Source organism: Lingula anatina, chromosome 7, assembly GCF_051362555.1.
Source record: "Lingula anatina isolate TDL-2025a chromosome 7, LinAna3.0, whole genome shotgun sequence".
Lineage (NCBI taxonomy): Eukaryota > Metazoa > Brachiopoda > Lingulata > Lingulida > Lingulidae > Lingula > Lingula anatina.
The window spans coordinates 1,102,993-1,128,454 of NC_141773.1; the positions used below are offsets into that span (position 1 = coordinate 1,102,993).

The 25,462-nt window shown below is 37.5% G+C and overlaps 3 protein-coding genes across 3 annotated transcripts; all 3 read right to left on the reverse strand.

Annotated features, from left to right (window-relative positions):
- Positions 1 to 1,399: 1,399 nt before the first annotated feature.
- On the reverse strand, positions 1,400 to 4,059 carry LOC106157267 (uncharacterized). Its single transcript, XM_013532862.2, has 2 exons — positions 4,017 to 4,059; positions 1,400 to 3,486 (listed from the first exon to the last, which is right to left on the reverse strand). Exon 2 carries the CDS (start codon positions 3,482 to 3,484, stop codon positions 1,577 to 1,579), a length of 1,908 nt encoding a protein of 635 aa, XP_013388316.2. The 5' UTR covers positions 3,485 to 3,486; positions 4,017 to 4,059; the 3' UTR covers positions 1,400 to 1,576.
- Positions 4,060 to 4,507: 448 nt separating this feature from the next.
- LOC106157264 (uncharacterized) lies at positions 4,508 to 21,767 on the reverse strand. Its single transcript, XM_013532858.2, has 20 exons — positions 21,710 to 21,767; positions 21,385 to 21,476; positions 20,244 to 20,388; positions 19,074 to 19,307; positions 18,296 to 18,445; positions 17,788 to 17,851; positions 16,216 to 17,050; positions 15,761 to 15,932; positions 15,112 to 15,347; positions 14,632 to 14,729; positions 14,040 to 14,191; positions 13,448 to 13,565; positions 12,864 to 13,050; positions 12,373 to 12,471; positions 11,472 to 11,600; positions 11,018 to 11,188; positions 10,311 to 10,425; positions 9,189 to 9,437; positions 8,132 to 8,920; positions 4,508 to 7,323 (listed from the first exon to the last, which is right to left on the reverse strand). Exons 2-20 carry the CDS (start codon positions 21,406 to 21,408, stop codon positions 7,052 to 7,054), a joined length of 4,239 nt encoding a protein of 1,412 aa, XP_013388312.2. The 5' UTR covers positions 21,409 to 21,476; positions 21,710 to 21,767; the 3' UTR covers positions 4,508 to 7,051.
- A 1,053-nt stretch (positions 21,768 to 22,820) lies between these two features.
- Positions 22,821 to 25,244, reverse strand: LOC106159888 (uncharacterized). The gene is made up of 4 exons (XM_087018419.1): positions 24,964 to 25,244; positions 24,343 to 24,503; positions 24,081 to 24,209; positions 22,821 to 23,686 (listed from the first exon to the last, which is right to left on the reverse strand). Exons 1-4 carry the CDS (start codon positions 25,030 to 25,032, stop codon positions 23,680 to 23,682), a joined length of 366 nt encoding a protein of 121 aa, XP_086874545.1. The 5' UTR covers positions 25,033 to 25,244; the 3' UTR covers positions 22,821 to 23,679.
- Between the last annotated feature and the right edge of the window lie 218 nt (positions 25,245 to 25,462).

Here is a 25,462-nt window from a genome sequence, read left to right on the forward strand (position 1 = left end):
CATATTTAGCCTACTTTTAAAGAAAACAAATTCAGATAAACTGCGGGTGCGTTGATTTCCCCGTTTAAGCCAACACTGAACAAAGATGGCCCAAACTTGCCCAACAGAGGAGTGCCTTCTCTGAAAGTGGCTGGCAAATTGCGACAGATATGCCGACAGCATTGAGCGTTTATGACAGACAGAGCAGCAACTGCGTTTGGTGAGATAGGGGCATTCACGTGTACCTACAGTGCCCATGGGCGTCCGCACAAAATTTTCCAGGGGGGGGTCAAAGTCATTGAAGGGGGAGATAATGATTGGTCGGGTACCCGCAATAAAATGCAGTTCCAAAATTCGGGGGGGGGGGGGGGGGGGGGGGGGGGGGAGTCAAGTGACCCCACTGACCCCCCCTGCGGACACCCCCATGACAGCCATGGCCTTCGGTAAAAATCTGACTTCGTTTAACTAACGTCTTGGCTAGTGGACATTTGACATTATGTCATATGAACAAAACTAAATCACAGCAAGGGGAAATTATTTTGAGAGACTGGGTTTTCAAACACAAAAGCCATAACAATGACCAATATAAAATTCTCCATTATATGGAGAGTTATTAAAAGTCTAATAGGGGCCAACGCGCAGATGTGAAAAGGAACTGTGCAAAATCTGAAAGAAAATCTCTTTGTGTTGAGCAACAAAAATTAACTGAACAAAATGACTCACATAGTACAGACGGTGAAAGAGGCGGCAGTGACAGTGCGTTGATCTGGCTATTGTGATCGTCTGAAGAGAAATTCAAACGACGAAGCATGAGCCAAAGCGATTTCTGCAGATTTCTGACATCATAAGGCACAAATAAGAACCGTAATCTACAATATGATAATTCTTTTATTATGCTTAAAAGTCAAAATATGCATGGATGCTTCTTTTAAATTTCCTTTTTCTGAAATTGACGATTGTTTTTTTTTTTTCTTTCGTTGACTTAGTTATAAGATTTTAAAATTTTGTTTTCTGAAATTGATCTTAAGAATGATAGAAACCTCTGTCAAAAGCAACTGCAGTTTGTTCTCAATCGGGCTGAAGATAACACATGACAATTATACATCGTTTCTGAGGCTTGATCGTGTAATTCAGTTGTCATTAAAAAATATTGGTGAAACTATAGTGTATGTCTTAATCCACAGGCCAAGGGTAATCCACGGGCCAAGGACTAAATATTGCTATTGCAAGAGCACGTTGCGCTATGAACGAAATAGAAGAGGTTGGCATCTCCAAGGTTTTGAGGAAAGAGTTTTCAATTATAATCAGAAAAAGAATGTAAATTACAACATAACAAGTGAAAGCGTAGTCGTGTGCTTGGCATATAAGGCTGTTATCGTCTGCTTTCTGTCTTCTCTTGGTCAATCCATTGGAGAGAAATATAGGTGCGTTTTGTGATTAAAACACGATAAGGATCAAAATCTTAATGTGAAGATAGTGTTTTCCTTTTGATAACGTTTTTATAAGAATCTGAACCAATTAAGAGGATAATGTCTCTATCTTCTCCCAAAATAACCCACATCTTAGAACTGATGGCGCAACCACGACGTTTTCAATGTCAATGTTCATGATCATGATCAATAATCGAAATATTTCTAAAATTTGAGTGAGAGCAAGGGCAATCATCTGCTGTTGGGCAGGTGATTGAGAATACAAGCACTGGTATAAGACTGACCAGTAGCAGGACAATGACTCCAATGATAATAACAATCTTGGTGTGTTCTGGTGACACCCGCTGCTTGGAGACAACACCAACGCGCGCCTTAGGCCGCTGCATCAAAAAAGCCAGCATTAAAATCATCCCGCAAACGGCACTGAGTGCGATCACCCACTGATCGCATTTCACGTGATCGTAATCCATGTTTTCCTCGTCGTAACGGATCCCTTTCATGTTCCCAACGATGTTCCAAAAAATCAGCATCACGGTGCTCAGCGTGACAGTAATTATCCAATATTTGTCAATGGTAACGCCGTGCCAGTGGGAAAAATAGCCTCTTGATCGACAAGGCGCTGTGTAAAACACGCCCATTGTTACATCCCACCCAAATTCTGCGTTCTCTGGTTGGTCGCCTTGAAGCACACGTGACTCTACGTCACGGCGCAGGTGCGTGTACGACGATTGCAATTTGATCAGAGCAGCAGAAATGGCGTACCATGGCGGCAAGAAAATAATTCCGATCCGCAAGATCTCAATAACGTTCCGAATCCAATTCAGAAAGTCGTTGTCTTTGCCATTGATAAAGACGTTGGAATATATAAGCACAGTTCCCGACCCAAAGTACATGATATGGATAATAAAGTTATCGATTTCAAGCAAAGAATCGGTTTGTCGCCAAAGAAATTTTTCCTTGATGATTCGAAGTGATTTTACGGGTCCAAATCTTTGCATTTTCTCCCTAAATCGGTCAAGTAGACGGGCGTGGCATTTGATGTATTGGGCAATGACAAGGCTCGCCGTCCCGTATGCTAAAACGGGTAGAAATAAGATAACGTTTATGGGGAAAGTAACGCCGTAACATTCCGCAATAGTTCTCCGAATATGTTCATCCTTTGCTACGTTAAAAAACAATAGGTCCACTTTAAACTCCTGGTCAGTTGCACAGTCCAAACTTGTGTCAATGATGTCGATGCCAACGAACAAGCAATAGTAGAGAAACAGCTGAAAAACCGGGCGCATCTGAGAACGGCTGGCGATGTTCCTTCGGACGCTGAACAACTTGAATCGCGAAAAATTCCTCAACCAACGAAGCGCGTGGTAAAACTGGTTGAATATGACAAACTGTACCAGAAGGTAATACAAAAGGAACAGCGTGGTCCCAGAGTTACAGTAGAGCTTCAATTTGTCACCAAGGCGACTGCTTGGAATGAAACCCAGCATACATACGATCAAGATGAAAGCGTAGGAGAAGCAGTAAAGCATCCCTAGCGTACATAGCACTAGCCAAATGTAGTATCTCCAGCGGCCTGGGTAACTTTTGAATCGGTCTTTTTCTTGCGTCAGAAGGGTAAAATCGTCCAGAAGTTCTCGGTCGACCATGATGCTGTTTCTCTGGGCAACCTCCTTGAACGGGTTTGGGAGCCCAAACATGGCCACCAGAGACGCCACATCCGGGACTTCAGGAAGAACATCAGGCTGTTTTTTACTGCGTCTGGTTTTCACGAACTGAAGTCCCACGTCCTGGTTTTGACCGAAGACCAAACTGCCCAGACTGTCTTCGCTAGCCTGTTTATCTGAAGAATTGTCTCTGGAAATGTCGGGTCTTGAAGAGAAATCATCACGAGAAGAAAAACCGTCGACAGAGTAGGAGTCCTTGTGGATCACACTTTGGGCAAGAACGCCGAGTTCATTTTGTTCTAAATCCGTTTCTGTATTTTCCCGCTCTTTGATGGAAGCGTCATTTCTGATGTCCATCAAAAACCGCAAATGCCTAGAAGGGCTAGCTGTTTCCTCTTGAATGTCGGCCATTTCTGATGAAAGATATTTGGTTTGAAAGTTAATTAATTAATTAATAAAATACCGTACATGTACTTCACTATAAAAATGAATGTGGGATAGTGCCCGTCCAGTTAAGCAAAATAAAACATCATCTAATATGTACAGTAATAGTATGTAAAATATACCCGTGGACCAAGCGTTAAGAAGAGACTATGCATAACTATTCAATTATTATTCGTTAATGCTTACTCTGATTGCATTCTCTGCAGGAGCACCCGTAGACTTTTGAAAATTATAACCACAGTTACAAAGATACACAAAATTTACCCAAAAAGGCAATATTCTGCTTCTGATATTTACGCAGTTACGCTGTTGTGTCCTGCGATTGCGACCCAGTTTCAGTTTTGTTCTCCACAAATAATTTTACATAAAATGGTGAGAGAAAAACATTTTCTTTTCGGGGAAAAAGTTGTACGCCAAGTGCATCCATGCGTACAGTACGCCTGTGGGCGCCCGTACTATTCACTAGATACACCCCAAAGTGTATAGCTGAAAAACTCACCACTGTTTTCTGGAGAGAGACATCCTCTGCGTCTGTTGCCAAACAATAGGCTTACATGATGTCAAAACGCCCTGTCAACTTATCTGATACCAGAACTTTATCTCCCGTAGTGCTATACCAGTGCATTGCACCAACAAAATAGGAAATCAAATCAGAACCAAGTTAAACCGGTAATCTATGGCCGATGATGGCACATACATGTACAATAGGAACGTGCCAGGATGGTTCTGGCTGTTTGGGAGTTTCAAAGAATCGCTTTGTTTTGCCGGATAAAGTCCTCTCTTAATCAAAAGTTCGTTCTAGGTTCGATCATTGAAATATATCGTTGACTTCTACGATGTACTGGTATTATCATAGTACCATACACTGACTATGCGGCGTAAGTGAAAAGAAATCACTTACATTGTAGTTGTATCCTGTGAAAATTAAATGTTTTTAACAAAAATATTGAAGCTATAATAAAGATATTTATGCAACAACAAACTACAGACTTGAGATTAATTAATTTTATTAAAGCTTCAAAATACTTCATATATTGCACCCACATATATCAGCATCTTGCATATGTTTTGCTCTTAAGGCTACACTTGGCAAAATTAAAATATTATCACTATTTTTGCATCTTCAATTTCTCTTGGCACTACAAGCAGGTTATTTATCAAATTGATGGAGTTCTTTCCATAGTCCCCAACAGGATATTTAAAGGGATAAACACCTTTAATTCAACTGCTTTCTACATGTACCCCGGTACCTTATTTTCAATTACTGTTGGCTTCTTTTCTTGTTAGATGACACTGTACAATTGTGGTGGGTCCTTTTGCATGACTGTGAACGTTACCCTAGGTTCTAGATTTCTGTATTGCCAGCTCGATCTTTATTTCATATATAACCCACAACAGCAATACTGCACTGTAAAGCTATTGCATGAAAAGGTATATAGTGAGCAAGCTAGCTTTATAGTGCCCCGACACTCAGGGCAGCGAATGCTGGCATATCTCCAGTAACACCAATAAGAAAGTGGAGGCTACAGAAATGCGGTACCTTAAAAGATTGTTGAGAGTGTCCTGGATGTAAAGAAAGGCCAATGTAAAAGTGTTACAACTTGAAGGAGTACAATGCTCACTGATAAAACAAATCAGAAAAGGACAAATGAAATCTCTAGGCCATACCATCAGAAAAGACAAAATAAAATAACTTATACTCTGTTGGAAAATTGAAGGAAGACGAAGGAAAAGGAAAACAAAAAACATCATACATTGATAGCCTAATGCCTTTGCAACAAATCAACAACAACTGTCTAACAACAAGCTCATCGAATTGACTGAAATAGAATACATGTACGTAAACTGGAGGACCATGATTGTTGATGCCTGCACCAGGCCTGACACATGAAGAAGAAGAATACCAATGTCACAATTGGCACTTTTGTACCCTCTACCAGGGCGACAGATAGACTGTAGACTACAGACCAAAATGACCGTCTATCTATCTAGACACATATCTGTGAATATCTGTCAAATCTATCTGTCGCCCTGGTAGAGGGTAGCACTTTTGCAACCTTGTAGATATATATGTGGCATAATAGCTCTCTATATAAAAAAGAAATACTGTTTTAAAATGTATAGTACAGTAATGTGTCATGACTTTGTAAATAGATATTAAGGAAAGTTTTTTTCATGTCTTCACATCTGTGAAGTACTAAGAAAGCAAAATTTGCACCATTTCTAGCATTAAATCAAGATACTAGCATAGAGTACATTTGCACATGTAGCTTTGTTGTCTCATTAAGTGGAATGGACCATTTATAATGTTACATGTTACCTCATTTAATAATTGGCATTATATGTCCTATTGCAGGGGTGGATTTAGGCCATCTTCTGGGTCTTCCGGAAGACGATCAGATTTTTAAGTTTACATTGATGGGTATCTAATTTTTTTTGTCGGAAGACGGTCAAAAATTGAGGCTTGATCACTGAAGATAATTTGGAAGCCTGTCAGAAAATAACTCTGGATCTGCCCCTGCTATTGAATGTGTACAACTTAACTGCATTCAATATTAACCAACAATATCTCATTCACCTTATCAAGCACCATTGTTATCAATTGATAATGGACACAATTACATGTACATCTAATACTCAGATTTACACAATTTGATATATTGCACAGTTACAAACTAACTCTCTTGATTGCTGAGTTTATTGTGCAGATTGGGTCACAAAAGTTACTGAAAACCTTAATTAGCTGGTACCATTGTAAAAGAGTTGCCTTTAATAGACCCTTAAACTAAATGGGGTGCAAAATGGAACCGCCTGTACTTGGGGCTGCACTCAGTAGGGTTGGGAGGGTGGGGAGAGAGGGTTTGGGGGGATGATGGTGCAAAATAACTGCCCCTGTGCCAGGCAAATGGCCACTGTGAATTTTAATTTAAAAAGCTTGTTCTAGCAATCTACATAACATAAAATCAAGCAAGACTTAGGGCGCATTCCCATAGATTTTAGATCAATCTATCCCTGTAGGGAGTCTCACTAGATTACTGTCAGATTATCTGGCTTAAATGTCCATCCTGCCTACTACAAGCTGTAAGGGGGTGATTAACTTTCGTGCCCGCTTAGCTGACAGCAATTTAGTGTGAACCCCCAGGGACTTAGGTCAATCTAGTTGGATCGATCTAATCTCTGGGAATGGGGTCTTATTCTGCTCTGATTCAAAAATGAACCCAAGTTTAATTCCATTTTTCAATTTAGGCCAACTAAGACATACACACAGTTTGATGTAAAGATTAATTATAAATGTACTTGTTTGTCATACAATAGTATACGTATGTATTGCTGTACTTTGTTAGTGGCTATTAGCAGTCTCCTATACTAAAACTTTTGAAATTTTTAATGTAACGTAATGGATATACTGTATTTCTTGTCTTCTTGCTTTTCTTATTAACCACATGAAAAATTTCACAAACCGATAGCCCAGGTTCTATAACAAAGGTAAATAATGTAACATAATAAATGAAAAAAAAAATATGGAAACTGCATTTATGCGCGGTTGTACGTGACAAGGAATTCTGGGTAGCATAGCTGCTGGTCGTAGATTACAAACTCCCTGAATAGCTTCTGAACGTCTCCGCAAATAGTGTCGTACTGAGGATGCTTTGTACAAATATCAGCATTTCCAGCAGTTCCACACGCAGGGTTCATACAAGGAGGTTTGGAATACTTCTTAATGGCGGTGCAGTGGAAAACTTTCCCCAGCAGTACTCGCATAATAATCATCTGTAAATTCTGTGTCTGACGTGCATTTTTTGGATCTAAAATGACATCAAAAATTAAGAATTAGTGAGACCTACAATTTAGATCCCTTCAAAGAAAAAAAGGGCAATTGAATATCATTTTCAAAATATTATTACACACAGATTCAGATGAAGTTGTGATAATGTCTTTCTTCGTTTGAAAAACTGTCCTGGAATTTGCATCAAAATCTGTAAAGATCTTTTTTCAGGCATTAACAAACTGACACACTGACAAACCAATGTCAATGAAAATAAAACCTTCCTCACTGGCAGAGGTAAAAAATACTATATCTTTTCACATAAACTGTATATTTCACTACTTTTCTGCTCCTTTTTTTTGTGAAAACATTAACGCCACATACTAGTATTAGATAATCAGATGTTTTACTATAAACTTATGTTCAGTGCAGAACACCAAAACGCAAAATACAAGTACTAGTAAATAAAGATAATTAACTTAATCACGAATAAGTTAAATAAGACGGTTAAGAATAAATATGTTTTAAGTATGAGCATAACTAATATAAAACAACATAAAAGAGAAGTTTTCTTAAATCTTAGTACCCCAAAAAAACGAAAAAAAAAATCATCTTGAACTCTATGGCTGCATTCAGAAGAAATTAATCTACACACTAACAGATTGGCAGATCAAATATGGCAGTGTGTAGATTAATTTGACAGTGTGCTGCTTAATCCCCTATTAGGCACTGAATGGGGATTGGGCGATAAGCTTTCAAGTGGTGGTCATATTTGATCCACAGATCTGTTAGTCCATGGATCAACTTCTGTTGTGAATGTGGCCTATAAATACTTTAAAGAATCGTACCTGAATACTGATCCGCCTTGGTGGATTTCTCAGCAAAGTAAATTCCTCTGCCAAACATGCCTGTGTCTTGACCCAGTTTCTCAGTGGGGCCTGACATTAACATTCCCTCCACTGCTTCTGCCTTGGTGCCATGGAACAGGTAGCATTCGTTGATCTCTTCCACTAGATCATAATTCCTTGATAAATTTGGAAGTGTTTGTATGACCCTCTGTGTTTCAACTTGTCTGATTCGCACACTCCTTAATTTGTGAAGAGCTTTGATTTCTCCATTTGCAGCTTCCAAACAAAACTCACGTCTACGTCCTGCGTAGCGATGGTATAATTTTGGATTTTCAATCCTCTGTACTTTGGTAATTTGAAGCTTTCTGTGGGTTAATCCATGTGCATCTCGACCTTGTCCTACTTTACTGGAATCAAAGGTCTGAATCATGAGTTGTACTACCTCATTGAAAGTGGCGTCATCATCATGAAGTCTAACAAGTTTATATGGCTTTTGGCTTTTTCCTGTTATCAAACCTTTCACATTAGAGAACATTGTCTTTAAAGGGTTAGTGAAATGGGTCCAGTAATCTGGTTCATTATTGTCCAAGCTTCCTGCTAGAAATCGAACATACTCCACACGGTTTCCACGTCTCTGATAAGATTTTTTCTCTTCTCTTTGTCTTTGGGAGTCTAGATCACCTACACTTCCAGACAGCAATTTTTTGTTGGCAAATTCTAAGACGTCTGACTTTGCCATAGCAACCCTGCTTCGTTCTCCTGTTATTATGACTTCAGATCGTCTTTTATCTAAAATACGGTAAATGACATATGATTATTTTAACTGACACTTTAATTTTAAACCTAAAATGTATCTTAGTTTGCACATCTAAACAAAAGCAGCAAGTTTTTCAATATTGTGTACATATAGTTTCAGTTATTACAAAAATACTGTATAAATATTTATTATTTGTTTAAGAAAAATCATCAATCCACTTTCTCTTTTCAGAGACATAAGTCAAAACACAAAATAAAAAATTCCACACAATGAACAAAATTTCCAAATTCCTTTTCATACCTATTCTTAGTTCCACTCCTTTCTTTGCTATTTCGCTCTCCAGTTTTCCAAACTCTCTTCCTCCAAAATGTCTCATAAGATGCTTGTCAATCGAGACCACCTGTTTGTCACAATTTTCCTTGAGGGCAGATTCCACACTACCTCTCACTGCTTGTGCTTTTCCTTGAGACTCAGCAAAAATGTGAAAAACAGGATAAGGTTGTCTGATTTCTTTGGGTTCAAACGAAGTGGTTTGGACATCATCATGATCTGAAATATTTTTTAAAACATAAAATTAGACCTTTTTTTAACTAAAACTATTTAAATTTTACAAAAATCTATTATAGTGCCTGTAACAAAACAGGCATGAGTATAATCCCATAAAAGCTCTTTATGTTGCTGACAAGAATATACTTAGGTAATGTTATCTAGTCTACACTGCCAAAAATATTATTGTAGGCCATTCACTTAGCATTCAGTAATACACTCAGTTTTGTAATGTCATATAATGTCATACAACATTGTAACAATGCCTCATTTTGACTGCATATTGAAGTGGCGTGATCCGTATTGAGTGGCGTTTAGGTCACATTCACAACAGCCGACCAACAGATCCACGGACCAAATATGGCCTTCCACTTAAAAGCTTGCTGCATAATCCCCTAATAGACACTAAATAGATTTCCTGCAGGGATTATGTGACAAGCATTCAAGTGGGTCGGTCATATTTGATCTGGGGATCTGTAAGTCTGCTGTTGTGAGTGCAGCCTTAGATTGATCTTTGCAACAATTCTCATTTTTAAAAATTAAAATGCCAGGCCCATAGCCAGGGGGAGTTCGGGGGGTTCAAATGAACTGCCCTTTTTGCTGAGAAAAGGTCCACTCTGGGTAAAATTTAATCTAGGTACATGAAGCTTTTTATAGAAAAAGGTCCCCATTTTCAGAAAAAGAACCCCCCTTTTGAAATTGCTGGCTACGGGCCTGAATGCCCTGATTGCCTGATGCCCTGATGTCTTGTCTACTTCCCTACTAAAACTTTCTACAGAAATCCAGGGCTACTGGAGGAGGAATCGTACCAGAGGAATCATACAATCACCTATACTCTCATCATTTTATAATGAAGACTACAGACATACAGCTTACCTTGAGAATGTTGTCTACTGTGGCGCCCTCTAGGAGATCTTCCTCCTGACTTGGATGCTAGCTCATCTTGGAAGTCTTGGAAGGTGTTGGCATCATATACCATTAGGTTGACATACTGAAAGAGACAGCAAAACAATAAATAACAATTGTTTATTATATAATTTTATATAACATAGATGGGGAACAGTGCCAGTGTGCCCACAAGTAATTTGTAGCAACAGAAAATGTGTTAGACTTACCCCGGTACATTTAACCTGTATCTATGACAAAAAAAATGAACAACATCTACAATTTGAGATGCCAACAACATTAAATTATCAAACAAATTACAGACAGTACCTGGATGAAGCTACAGGACTTAAATTTAACCCTTAGACTTATCTACAAAAATAAATAAATAAGTAAATAACACCTAGACTGCATTCCCACAGATTTAGATCGATCCATCTGGATTGACCTAACTCCCTAGGGGGTTCATGCTAAACTGCTGTCTGCCGAGTGCCCACTATAGTGAATTACCCCCTTACAGCTTTCAGTTCGCAAGACAGACATTTAAGCCAGTTAAGCTGACCCCAATCTAGTGAGACTCCCCAGGGGGATAGATCGATCTAAAATCTGTGGGATGGCTTCCTACACTGACAATTTGACATGCAAACAAAATGTGCACCAATCAATCAATAAATCAATCAATCAATCAAACTCAGCACCTTCAGACTTGTTCTTCCTTTGGAAAGTTTTTGGCACTCCTCCAGAATAGTTTGAGCCACCAGCGGCGGGCTATACTTGAGGTTACCGCAGCCAATGGAGGGAAACGCTATGGAAGTGAGGTCATCCTTTGATGCCGTTTGGAGACATTCAGAGATAACTCTGCTTAGGATCTGCAATTAATGAAAAAGAGCTCTGATTGTACAGAAAGATAGTGTGTGTGTGTGTGTGTGTGTGTGTGTGTGTGTGCGTGTGTGAGAGAGAGAGATAGAGAGAGAGGGGGGAAGAGAGAGAGAGAGAGAGAGCAAATAAACTGTATAACAAATCAGTCTGAGAGTGATATGCATCATGCTTCATCAATCAAGAAACAACCTCCAATGCTGTACCAAATGCATATTTAAAAAATTACAACAACATTAATGCTTTCACATATCCTTTTAGCATAAATATACTCACTTTTTCTCCCTTCCCACGGGAATAAGTTGGAAGAACCACATGATAGACTACCTCGCAATTTTCAGACAAACTCCCATATTTCCTCGTCACCACCACCTCACCAAAACTGGCTGTCACTGTACTAAGTTCCTGAAATATACAATTAATTAAAGCTACCAGTATGTCTAAAGTCTACTGTTTGATTGTCCAAAACAGCTCTAAATCTACATACATGTAGATAAATGACATACCTGAAAAAATTTCATGGCTCATTTCATAAAAATGTCCAGAATGTGTTTACACAATGACCAAAATGAGAAAAAATAAACACTGATAATAAAACTTACACATTCAAATGCTTATTTTCAAATAGTACACAGTTAATGAAATAATATTCTATAACCTACAGACTTTGCCTTCAGACAAACATATTTCAAAAAGTAGTTATCACATGCAACATATAAATGGAAACTCTTAGGCTGTGTTCAGAATAGGAGTTATTGTACAAGCACAATCGATCTATCTCAGCTAGCATTCTCAGAGATGTGCAGTCAGTGTAATCAGCTTTATGACCCAACAGTAACTTTAAGTACTGGAAAACTTTGTGGTCCGTGACGTTGTTCATGCTGCTTTGAGAAGGGACATACTAAGTTTATGAATTGATACTCTATAACAATCAGACTTTGCATTCAGACAAACATGTTTAAAAATGAGTTTTCAAATGTATGGGTGTATTACAGACATGAGCCTATGTTTCCAAAAAAAAACCTCGAACATTTATCATATTACCAAACACCTTACCGTCCAATGGTCTGGAGGGAGGGGGGGGGGTCGCCTTAGGAATTGAATTAAAAAATGTGGAATTGCTGCGGAAAAAGCTCATGTATGGGTGTATTAGATAATTATAAATGACAACTCTTACATCTTGCAGTTCTTGTCCTCCCACTCTGAGGAACTGTCTGGCTATCTGACCATGCTCTAAGTTCAGGTCCTTTCCAACTACATTCACCAACACAGATGACTGAAATATTATTATTATTATTTTTCATAAGTGAAAGTTGTAAAACCTGAAAATCCAGAAAATGTAGCTTGCAATTTGTTATTGCAAAAAAAGAAAAAAATTATAACAATCTTGAAATATGGCATATAATTTTAATATCATTTATAACAAACTCATTTCAAACTGAAGTATTGGTATCATTACTTTTAATTATTATATATTTTAATATCTTAAAATCACTTCACACCAAAATCACAAAAAAAGACCAAAATACATGTACCATTACGAAAGCTATCATTGCATTTACTTAATTATTTCTGATTTATACAATGTTAATAAAAATAATATACAGAAGCTTTACACATTGTTAATAAAAATAAACAATAAAAATAATGAAACTTGACCCAACTCACTCTCTTCTCTTTAGTTATATCCCCTTGCTGTAAAGTCACTGTAATTCCACCTGTTTTCCACATGGTGTCACTTGCATTGCCTCTCCCTCTATCTCTGCTGCCCCGATTTCTGCTGCGGGGTCTGTCCTCATCTTCATCACTACTGTAGGCTGCTGCAGCACCTCTTGGAGAAGAGTGAGTCGAGTTTCTGAAATAAATCAAGAATCTTTATAATATCCCATTTTATGCAGAGGGTGGTGTAAAGGTTTGATAAATCAGTCTGAGATTATTCATCATTTTTGGCCAGTGGCAAATTTTGTGATCCCCTTTAAGTTTTTTTGTAATAAATGAAAAAATGATTACTTTTTTATAATATAAACTCCAGAGATCACTAGCAGGATATTCGAGTCTTAGAATTACAGTAAACCACAAATGCATATATTTCAAAATGTCTACATCAATTTTAACACTAATCCATCTTGTTCCAATATGAATATGCATTTGGTTTTTATTTAAACTAAGAAAAGACATTGATTTGGCAAGTTCTTAAGTGTAAATTTGATTCTGAGGCAATAAATTGGCAGGTGTCAATTCAGCAGGAGTACCTGGGAGTAACAGGGGGGCGTTGTCTAGCCTCTACTTCAATCACACACTGGTGCTGGCTCTCCAGAGACTTCAGCAGACCATGGCCTAGTTGCTGTCTTGTCAGGAAATGAAACATGCCTGGAAACAAACAATGGTATTCAGTGATAAACAGAAGGCTGAAGCAATGAAGAAGTGCAGAAAGATAAAGCAAACTTATGGCTATGCTGTAACACGGGTCATACTGAAAATTTGTCATCTTCTTTCAGGGACAGATTCTTGATTTTTAGTAAAGGAAAGGGGTGTGTGAATCCCAGTACGCCATCCCTGCCAATTGTGCCATTTGCCTTGGGTTTCACATATAAATATATATATCTTGTTTAAATACAACTCTACTCTATCCCCCAACCCTACCCTCCAGCTGCAATCCTACGTACATAATCACATCAAACACAGTCACACCTAGCACAGTCACATGTAACACAATAACATCTAACACAATCACATATAACACAATAACATCTAACACGGTCACATCTAACACAAGCACATCTCAAACAATCACAATCCCCCACACAGTCACATCTACCACATTACGTTGCCATGGTTACATACCTGGTGTGGACCCTTGGAAGGTCACATGACCAATCTCTTTGAGCAGTTTGTTCACTTCATCTTTAAATTGTTCCACATCTTCCCTTACTCCGCTGACTGTCAGGTGATTGTCTTTGAAATTAAAGCTTATCCCCATCTTGGTCTTGGGTTGCCTGAAAAGATCATCATTTATTATGCATGTAACTAAATGAGGTTAAGGTAGTAAAAGTGCACTCAGAGCAGCAGACTAACAGTTGACATACTAGAAGAGAAATGTCATGACATTGTCTAATTTTAAAAAGAATACTTGGGTGTTTGGCAAAATAAAGAAACATACTGGTATAGTACTAGAAAACCATTGTAATAAATTGTTTCAATACTGGTATAATATCTTAATTAAAGTAATGTTTAGACTCAAGCAATCCAAATCACTTTCTACTAAAAATGAAATACTTTTTTGACACTTATAATGTTGACAAAAACTAGTTACATTATCCCCAAACAACTATTGACTGAACTTAACTTTAATAAACTGATAAAAACTAAAGTGTTATCAGACTGACCTTGACCTCTGTCAAGGTCACTGCACAGGTGATTAACACCATGCACTTACCTCACAGCGCCTTTTATTCTAGCTTCACAGTGAGTCTTTAAATAAGAAAGCTTTCCTCTTTTGTCCACTGGTATTGTTGATGAAACAATGGTGTTTTCCTGAGAATGAAAAGTACATACAATAGTGCAACAAATAGCAATCCCACTTGTTGTTAACTTTAAATACATTTACATGTACCAGTGCCAGTATATCTATATTTCACAGAGTAGTAAGTGCCAGCTGCAAACTTTACAAACAACAGTGAAATATCATATAAATTATCTAAATATAATCTGATTTGGTATCAAACTTAGCTCTGTAACAGAAAATTAAAATTATAGAAAAATTTATTTCAAGCAAAGTGTTTTGTATCTGAAAAATAAGTAGTAAAGCAACATCCAAATAATTAAAATTGCATTCTATAATACAGACAATTACATTCATTGTTGTCAAAAAAAAAAAAAAAAAAAACACCTTAACAGTCTGAGATGTTTATTTTACCTGAAAATATTTCTTAATTAGGATAAAACCTGTGGTCACGTCTTGCTTTAATCCTTCTATCACTACCTCAGTGGTGTCACATTCAATAACTGCATTTCTTGTCTGGTTAAACTTCTGCACCATATCTTTTAATGTTTTCATTTCCAAAAGGGGCTGGCTTTCCTTTTGTACTACATGTTTCTTACTGTCAGTCAAGGCTATGATCACTTTGATCGTCTCATCAGCTACAGTTGCATCTGGAAATATACATTTTGAAAAATACTAGTTCCACTGCTATATTTGTATTACATTCAAGAGAAATAAATTTTCAATATTATTTTTGTTTCATTCATCCTTGCTGAAATGGGCTGGCTAAACTTCTCTACTTGGAACTTAAGTACATCTATCTGAACATCATTCCTTTGTCAGTGTGTAAAATTTAAGTAATGCCTCAAAGTACAGTACATTTAAGTACATTATTAGAGGAAAATGGTAGATAATATTACCAAGATTAATCTAATTTTAAAAATAATAATATCTTGACATTTAAAAAATTAAAAAAAAAAACGGAAAAAGGAGAATTCAAATTAAATCATAAATTGCACAAATATGAAAAGATGCTTCTAAAAAAAATTCATAATATAAAAAACTTAAGGTGCTTTTATCTCACCAAATGCTGTCACAGTTAATCCATCCAGCCCCAATGTCCACTCGACCTTGAGCTGTTTTTTAGACACCTCTCTGTTGATAAGGTCCCTCACTGCAGCATTCTTGAATACATTTTGTAAACGCTGTGACAATCCCCATGTTTTCTCAACCATTTCATCCATCTTTTCATATACCTGCAACAAAACAGCAACAATGTTTTATAACTCATTTGTCTACAATACTCCCCATTAATTATAACTGATGACTGATAAGACAGGCCCAAATACTGAGGTCCAACTCAAAAATGGGCTTATGGATTGTATCAGTTTTGAATATTACAGGTTAATCCTGGTGATTAAAGCTAGGGTAAATTCCGAAAATTTCAAGAAAATTTATAAATTGTATTTTTGTGACATAAAAGTCTAACACTCAATCACTGACTGCCTTTAGAAATTACAAGAAAATGTGATTAACTACCTCTATCTGGGATTTCATCACTTGGTCCCTAGTCCCTCGTATCTCTACATTTGTATCTTTAATTGTCACATGCTGTAAGTTTTCTCTCTTTAACAACAAAGCTTTTGCTTTTGTTTGACATGTAACAGTTGCCATCTCCAAATTAGCCTGTCTTGAATGATCAGTTGGTGACACCTGTTGGCCATTCTGAATGTTAGAATGGCGTGTATGGCTCATTTTTGCATCCACTGGTAAAGAGGGCAGGCTGCGGCCTTCCATTGCTTCCTTCCATGAGAACCTGGGCTGCTGGGATGTTCTAGCTGGACTCTGCTTTCGACCAGGTGACCCAGGTCTGTTTTGGTCATTGTGGTTAAATTTCTCATTGAAACGACTTTCTAATTGTGAGTCATGGATACTGCAGTATATGCCACTGCTCAATGTCTCATGTGGTTCCTCTGCAGCTGGAGGCCGAGTTTGAGCTGGCGGTGCCACTGCAGCAGGGTTTCTGTTGGACACAGGTTTCACAAATACATAACCATCATCTAATCCTAAAGCATGTGGCTCTGGTTCAAGATATGTTTCAAAGCCTATAGGGTCTGGATCACCAACCAATGCTCTTGTTGTATTGGCACTGCCATACACTGATTGTGGAGAAGACTTCACAGGTAAAACTGTGGCCATGGGTTTCATTTCACTCAAAAGAGGATTGAAATTCACATGCTTATTGGTTGGGGGTAATAAAGATATATAAGCATTGGACGTCTGTTCTTCCTCAATGACAGCTTCTGGGCTCTTCTTTTCAGTGGAAACAGTCTCATGGCTTGGAGAATGGACCCTCTGAGATGCACCATTGTTGCTGAAAATTTATATTGACAGGCACTTTGGTTTCTCATATAGAGTTATGCATGTACCCTTCATTTGCTCATTTAGAATACTAAAAACCATACATGCATGTCAAGAAAAAAAGCAACTTGCAATGATAAATTAGACTATGTAAGTGTAAAGAAAAAGTCCAATGATCTGTTCTGATAAATGACATGCATGTATGTATAAAATTGCTGAAAGACCAGTTAAGTGAGTTAAGATACATATATCTGTTACAACAAATAACGTACATCTAAATTACATGATCCTTAATGTAACAGGCACAAAGGTACACACGCACACACACACACACACACACACGAACGCAAGCGCATACACTACGTGATACACTGATTAGTTATTTTCTGTGTCACTGTTGCTGTGGCCACATTCACAAACAAAGTTGGTTTGCAGTCTAACAGATCTGCTGATCAAATATGGCTGATCCACTTGAAAGCACACCGCGTAATCCCTGCTTGATCTACTCAGTGTTTATTGGGGAATTATGCAGCAAGTTTTCAAGTGGGTTGGCCATATTTGATCCTTGAATCTGTTAGTTCACAGACCAACTTGTACTGAATGTGCCCTAGCTATCTCATTACTTCAGTGGTCTTTCCCTTAGATGAATGGGATCAGATGTTGGGGGAAGGGCCCTATTGTTAAATTACAATACAATCAATACAATGCATTTGTACAATACAATACACAACAACACAAACACAGACATACCTTGCTATGAGTCCCGTGGCCTGTGTTTCTAGCTTAAAACTTCCCAGACTAACTGGAATGTGACCTTCAATAGATCCAAAATAACAAGAAACATTACACAAAGACTTTGAATAAATCAAATTTTATACTCAGATATTCAAATATTATTGTTAGGTTACAAAACTGTTTTAACACATTTTAAAAAATGTGTGTTAAAATGGACCCATTCAATTCCCTTACAAAGTACATTTGCTGCCTTTAACTTTTTTCTAAACTGTGACAGTCATGGTTTTATCACTCCAGGTACTGTAAGTTTATTGTTCAACACAACACCCAATAGCTTGTAATTGGCATGATTTCACTAGAGATGACACCGATTTGCCAGTATTTAGACTTGTAATTGTCATGAATTATACAAACCCTATATCAAAATGTCTGACATTTCTTTATTTGAAATTCTATAATCCCTGCAATGTAATTTCATTCAAACAAAAAAAAAAAAATTAATACTTTTGGTACAAATTTTTACCTGGTGGTTCAATGTTCCCGTCTACATTGTTCAAGTCCTCACCACCAGATGTCTCTAGGTGTGCAGGAAGTCCCAGAAACCTGTTGTGAGCCACAACATCAACTGGGACTTTCAGCAATACATGTTTCCTGGCTGTTACAGTTTCCACAACTGAAAATGAAAACATTAATCATCATAAAAGCACTCTGTCACTTAGCTGCCAAATCATGCAATAGTCACGCAGATACATGTAGCACGCTTTCAGTTTCATTTTATTTCAATGACTTCTGTAAGTTTGTATACTGTTTTTTTTTTTTTTTTTTTTTTTCACATCAGGAGTTATACTTAATTGGTCTGTTTCACTTTGTACCGACATCACAGCCAATAAATTAACTTATACCACTGCTGGCACTTCATACAATAGGATAATTGCACTTGTATTTTGTTATGGTTTGCTTTGCAGTGTGAAGTGCCTAGATATAACTACATGTACCCATACTCAATATTATTACGCTCTCATATGACTTATACAGTGAACGCCTCTTATTGTAAGTGGCACACACTTTCAAATTAAACAGTAGGAGGCAAACTTGTAAAAATCTTGTGAAAGGAAGAAAAAACTCTGTGCATATTAATTAAATGGTATCAGACTACAGTAGTTCACTACGCTGTGCTGCTCAATCAATGTGAAAAGGGTCTGAGAGTACATACACAATTACAAGTTTAAGAAGATGTACTAGTGCAATCAATCCCAGCATGTGCCCCTTACACTGCATATACTTGTACCAATTCAACTTACCTTTTGGGTCTTCAAAGGTAAGCACTGCATATCCACGATCCAAATTACACAGAGTCAAAGATTCCTCTATCTCCCCTCCACCAACTTTCTCCTGTGCAAAATAAAGCTCCACATGGTCTTCAGTGACACCTTTTGGTATGTTTGTAATAAGAATGGAGTCTATAGGAGGCGCTTCTGTTATAGACAAGACATTCCCATCAACTGGTTTAGCATCCTTAACTAGGTTTTCAATATCTGGAAAAATTCAATGTATCACATTCAAAGTTAAAAGGACAGAAAAAAACTAAACGTAGTAGAAGGAAATTATTATAATGTACAAAGTCTCATGTTCCTTTTCTTAAAATGCCCATTTATACAAAATGGCACTAAAGCACTAAAAGACATGCATTTCACATATGGCATATTATATTAACAGTCTTGTACTGCATAATGCCTGATAAACAGATATCCATCACAAAACTGGGTTTGTTTTATGCACTTAAGTACTACTTTTGGTCAATATATTATTTTGAAGACCTAAAGAAAATTGATATTAAATAAGGCATAGCCAATACATTGATCAAAAGCCCAAAATCAAAATTAAATTATCGGTTTGATATACACAAGCATAAGTAGCTGTTAATACAACATGAATGTATTTATGTCCTTCAAGATGACATCAACAGTAGCAACATTGCTGTCATCTGACATTGTTGTTATGTACTGATACAATGTACTATAATAGTAATTGATAATACAGAATACTAAGTATGTGCCCATTTCTCTGTTTGGACAAAAATCAGCAATTACTTCACTGGTCAATATTATGTTTGGTGATGATGTCATTAGTTATATATTGTTTTAACCTACTTTACAGTCCCATATGTAACTTTTAAGACAAACCCATAGCCTGGGGGGGGCTAGTGAGGGGGGATGGGGCTAGTGAGGGGGGAGGGGGCTAGTGAGGGGGGGGGGGTTAAAACAAACTGCCCATTTTGTTCAGAAAATGTTTTATCTGGGTGAAGTTTGATCTAGGTTTATAACATTTTTTTCCAAAAAAGAACCCCATCTTTGAAACTGCTGTCTAGGGCCTGTATGATCATAGTCATATACTTATTACAGTTATGTACTTACCATGTACTTATTATAAATATGTATACATTTATTTATCACATCACAGAGGCTCCATACCTTCTATATCTTGGCCTAAGGCCACCAAGGCAGACGTCTTATCAGCACTGTACTCTATGTGTGTGGCGGGGTCAATGTCTACCCCTCCAAAATATTTCTCTAAGAAAAGACTGAGTGTATCGCCACTGGTCTCAGGATTCAGATTCTGGAGAAGAATTGAATATAAGAAATGAGAGACAATGAGAAAGAGAGACTTCACACATGAATCTACCAACCATTGTTCATCCTCATTTAACCTGGAAGTTATGCATAAAACTAGTGCTTTCTATAGTTTGATGTATTACACAATGAGTATGCTCCCAAACTTACCACAGTTGGATTTATTTTCTTTTTTTGCAATGTTTTTTTAAATCCATTCACATGGTAACAGATCAGTGTAGTTTTTGTCTCTGCTATTCAGTTTCATTTTGGCAATAAAGCTAGAGATGGTATGTTGATGCTTTTACTAGAAACTGTAAGTCCATTCAAAAAATGAAATATTATGAGAACTAAGGTGATGTCAGAACGAACATAAAAGAATCACTAAGTACAAATTAACTTTGAATCAATTGATCATAGCCAAATACATATCTGTAATTATTTTAAAAATATGTCGAAAATAAAAGACTTACACATATAACTTTGGGGCATACAGTACTGAATTTATAATTGAGCACCTATCTAACATGCTGACACCAACAGGGCACTGAATGGTACAGCTGATATAAGTCCAGAAAATGCATCAAATTTGATCTAGCTCAGGTGACTGTTGTCCTTTGATTTACAATACTCTTTTCCTCCCTTGTTAGCAGGTTACTCAATATTGCAAAACTGACATTGATTTTTTTTCTTTATAACTATCCTTCAGCTGCATATTGATACTTAAACCATTGCTTCATCCTATTTTATTTTCACTTTATGGATTTTTCCTTCTCATGTCCCCATCTATTTAGATGAGGCCAATTAGGCAACAAGGTGTAATATAAAGACCATTTACGTTGTGAAAGCTACTGTTTTGAAACTGCTAACACACTGACTTCGTGCTAAATGAGCTTTCACATAATAACAATGAACATTGGTCATCCAATTGGTACAGACGTACCAAAATTTGGAGGTTTACAAACCAGTGAATGACTATAATGTCAAATGCACGAGTACGAACCTTCACTAGAATTCTGCTACACATTGTTTCGCCTTACTTCCACATTCAGCAAATCGGACTCATCCTACAGCATGTCTTGTTGAACTGTAAAACTTGAAAATAATTTCGATATCAAAGTACACTGAGCTACAAACAAATTTCCGGAAGCCAAAAATAGACTGGCTGAGAAAAACGGAAAGTTGGGAAATGCCCCAAACCATTTGTTTTACAATTCATTAAACCTTAAAAACAACTGATTTTAAGTTTTGAGACAGTAATGTATCTACATTTATTAATCTATATCACGGACGTATTCTCCAACATGCGAAATAAGCGTCAAACTTACCCAAATATTCAGCTTGTTTCGTTTTCACAATGGAGGTCCCAGCAATGTGACGTCAGGGGGAATCCCCCAATTGAAACGAGGCTCACAAATGATTAAAGAGAGCTTCATTTTGAGGCTCACCAAAAGCATTTTCTTCCATTGCGTTTACTAAATAGCGCCAAGGAGGGGGGGGGGGGGGGGGGGGGGTCCGCGGATACGACCCCCCCCCCTCTTTGGCGTGGGGTGAACGGTGCCATTTGGTACGGTTTAGAACTATATGGTTCAGCTGGTAAAAATTCTGATTTCAACAGGGGACTTGTGGATTTTTTCAGAAAGGACCCCCCTGCCCCCCTTAAATCTGCCACTGAAAAGCGCTTACTTTATATGTCTTTGTAAGGTAAGCAGGGGTTACATCTACCCCCCTCCCCAAATCCGAGTTTTTTTTTTTTTATTTTTTATTTTTTTTTTAGATTTTATCTTATTTAATTCTATCAAGATTTTATTTAATCTAATTTTATTTTATTTGTCACTATTTTTTTTTGGGGGGGGGGGGGGAGGGGGTGCAATGTATTTGTAAAGTGATAGTCTTTTTCCTTTCGTTCAGACTTATTTTTCCTTCGTTCAATTATATCTTGGGTAAATTAAGATGTACATTGCACTAGCGTGCATGTATATATACATGTACACTAGTTTTGCGGATGCTAAGGGAGCGGCACGTGCTAGTGTAACGTGACAGAGAGTCCCCTATGATAGAGAGTCTGCTTTCCATTCATTTAAACAGGTAAGCCTCGTCCTAGATTTTGACACAGGCTAACCCTAACCATAATAACTAAATTGAATGCTGTCTTTTTGTTACGCTGATCCTCAGTGTCGTTACAAGGGCTGTGCCCCCCCCCCTCCCCTGGGCCGGCCTCTGCATAACTGTACTGTTAAAATCCTGGAACATGATGATTTTCTTCATGGAAATTAATGTGAAGCTCGCAGGCAATTTTTTTTTTCACAATCGGACGATGAAATCGCGGTTTAGATAATCACAAATCTGCAACTCTAAGTCGCAAACAGCATTGATCGTTTATCACAAGCTTTACAATGTTATTAAATCAGTTTTAAACTGAAGGAAGAAAAGTGCATACTGGGTAATCTAATTATGCTTTATGTACACTTGATGAAATTCTAATAACAATCTAGAGACAATGATGTTCATTTGGATATAAATAACGTCGGACTAAAATATAAGTTTCTGCGTTTTTCGTCGCCCTTGACCATTTAGCATTCGATATGTTAGCCTTTTTATATGAGAACGAGTAGATATTGCTTGCAATTAAATTATGATACATGTATAAATGTCTGCTGAACAATCCAAATACGTATATACAAAATTCATGAAAATGCGTAATACAGTCAATTTTCTAAGATTTTATCATAGAAGCAGGGATTAGAAAGAGCGTTTTCCTTAATATAGGCCTAGTGATGACGGTTTTGGGCGAACTTAGTCACCTAACGTTTTTTAATTTAAATAAATATATGACTCTAAAAGCTGGTGCAAAGTTCTCTTGGCAAATAGAGATACGTGTGGAGATAACCCACTCTTGCTTGTCGGCAGCTAAATTTGGTAAATCAATCCCCGTTGCGTCACTTTTCCTCGTGGCATGCGCCCCAGACAGCATCATTTCGCACCCCGGAAGTAACGTAGGTTGTCTCCAGGTCCAAGGTTCTGTTATACGTGCAGTGTCATTAGAACTGAATTTTATATACAGAGTCGTCTTTTTTTTAAGTTCAAGGTTTACACAAATCTCTCTAGCGAATGAAGCTGATGCAGTATTAAATGCATGGCTTTCAAAACGCAAAATCACGTCAGTCATCTGTTTTCTTAATTTTATTACTGTGATGAAAGATATAACTTCATTCTTAAATGTTTTCCGTATAAATAAGGTCTTTCAAAAGTTTTTCTTCCTTCATTTGAAGGTACGCCCGCCATTGCCTTGGTTTAACTACGTCCTGAAATTGTAAAAAAAAATCTAAAAATATGAACGAACTAAGGAGGAAAAAAACCTTTCAATATCCAAATTGCATACAGTAAAATCTCAGAAAATGTAGAGATGTTGATGAACCCAGGGCCGGATCAATGTATAAGCACACAAAGCTAAGGAGAAACCAAGCAGTCGGGGTAAAAATATAAATTTATATGTAAAAATTTAAATGTTCCAATATGGGGGTACCATGGCGCTGGTGATGCAAAGACCATCACAAAACCAAAACTTGACCCTGGAGATATCCGCCAGTGTTTGAAATGTCTAGATACGAAAGTACCTTCATATCTAAGATTAATTTGTCTGTCATACATACTTTTTAGAACCATCTTATAAAAAAACATGTCTTGAAAATATCTTACCCGCCAAACCGAGCATATGTCTTTGCGTATCCATTTTCCAAAAGATAAAGATCCCATTCTTCCAATAGCTTTTTGCATTCTTCGGTTGTGCAGCCTCCTCTTTTTATCATATATTTTAGGTACCAATTTCTAGAAGTAATAGGATTAATGTATTTACCAATCAGCCTCGATGTTTCCTTTTTATTCATAGAAATAGAAATAAATATCCACGTTTATTTCATCTAATGCTTTTTGCATCTACATTATTGTTAAGACAACTTACTGGAACTTCGGAGGTATTTTATTCCAAGGGACGCCGTCCACCTCAGTTGGTGCTGGGATTGCCTCTGTACCTTGACAGAACATCAGGAAGAACGCCAGGGTCAGCGCCAGGAGGAACACTCTTTCTACCATGTTAAAGCTGCGATGTAAATATGGAAGTCCCTATTTCAAAAGATGTAAACATTTGAATTAATTGTATGGTCACTTTGAACAGGGGCGGATTTAGGCCGTCTTCTGGGTCTTCCGGAAGACGGTCAGATTTTTTAGTTTACATTGAAGGGTATCTAATTTTTTCTGTCGGAAGTTGGTCAAAAATGGAAAATGGATAACCAAATATAATATGGAAGACTGTCAGGAAATATTTTGGATCCGCCCCTGTTGAAGAGTAAATGTATGCCGATCCAAAACGAGGTTTGGTGGATGTGTTAGAGAAGCTTGGGTAAGAAAACCAACGCAATTTGTTGTGGCAGTATGTTTAGGAGATTACTGTGCGTAGCGCTGAACAATTAAATGATGTTGACTATAGTCGCATACCCTCTACCAGGGCGAGTGATAGATTTTTTTACAGATATTCACAGATGTGTCTCTAGCTAGATAGATGGTCATTTAGGGCTGAACTCACCCTGTTGAGGAATCTCATGTGGAAACAATTATCTCTGCGCGCGCCAAAGGCTTTGTACTTGCTCTGCATGAGCTGAGCTTCACAACGATGTGATAACTGCTCGTTACGCAACCAGTCTAAGGCTTTATTATCTGTCACAGAAGAGCAAGTGATTGAAGTCAGAGTAATTAACTGTCTTGATTGCTGTCACGCAGACTTAGACTGGATCTGCTAAATGGCAGTGCCTGAGCAGTTATGCAAACAATTATCAGCCATGTAATCAGCCTTGAGATTTCTCAACAGGGTGAGTTCAGCCCTAAATGACCATCTATCTAGCTAGAGACATATCTCAGGCCTACCCAACTACCAGACTCGGCACCGAATGATCCTGAATTCACCGGTAGATCAGACCACACTACCCGTTTTCAAGGTGTGTGTCAGATTGCATTACACAGTATCATACCCTGAACAAATTTTGAGTAGTGATGCAATGCTTTTCAACCCTGCTGAGAATCGTCAC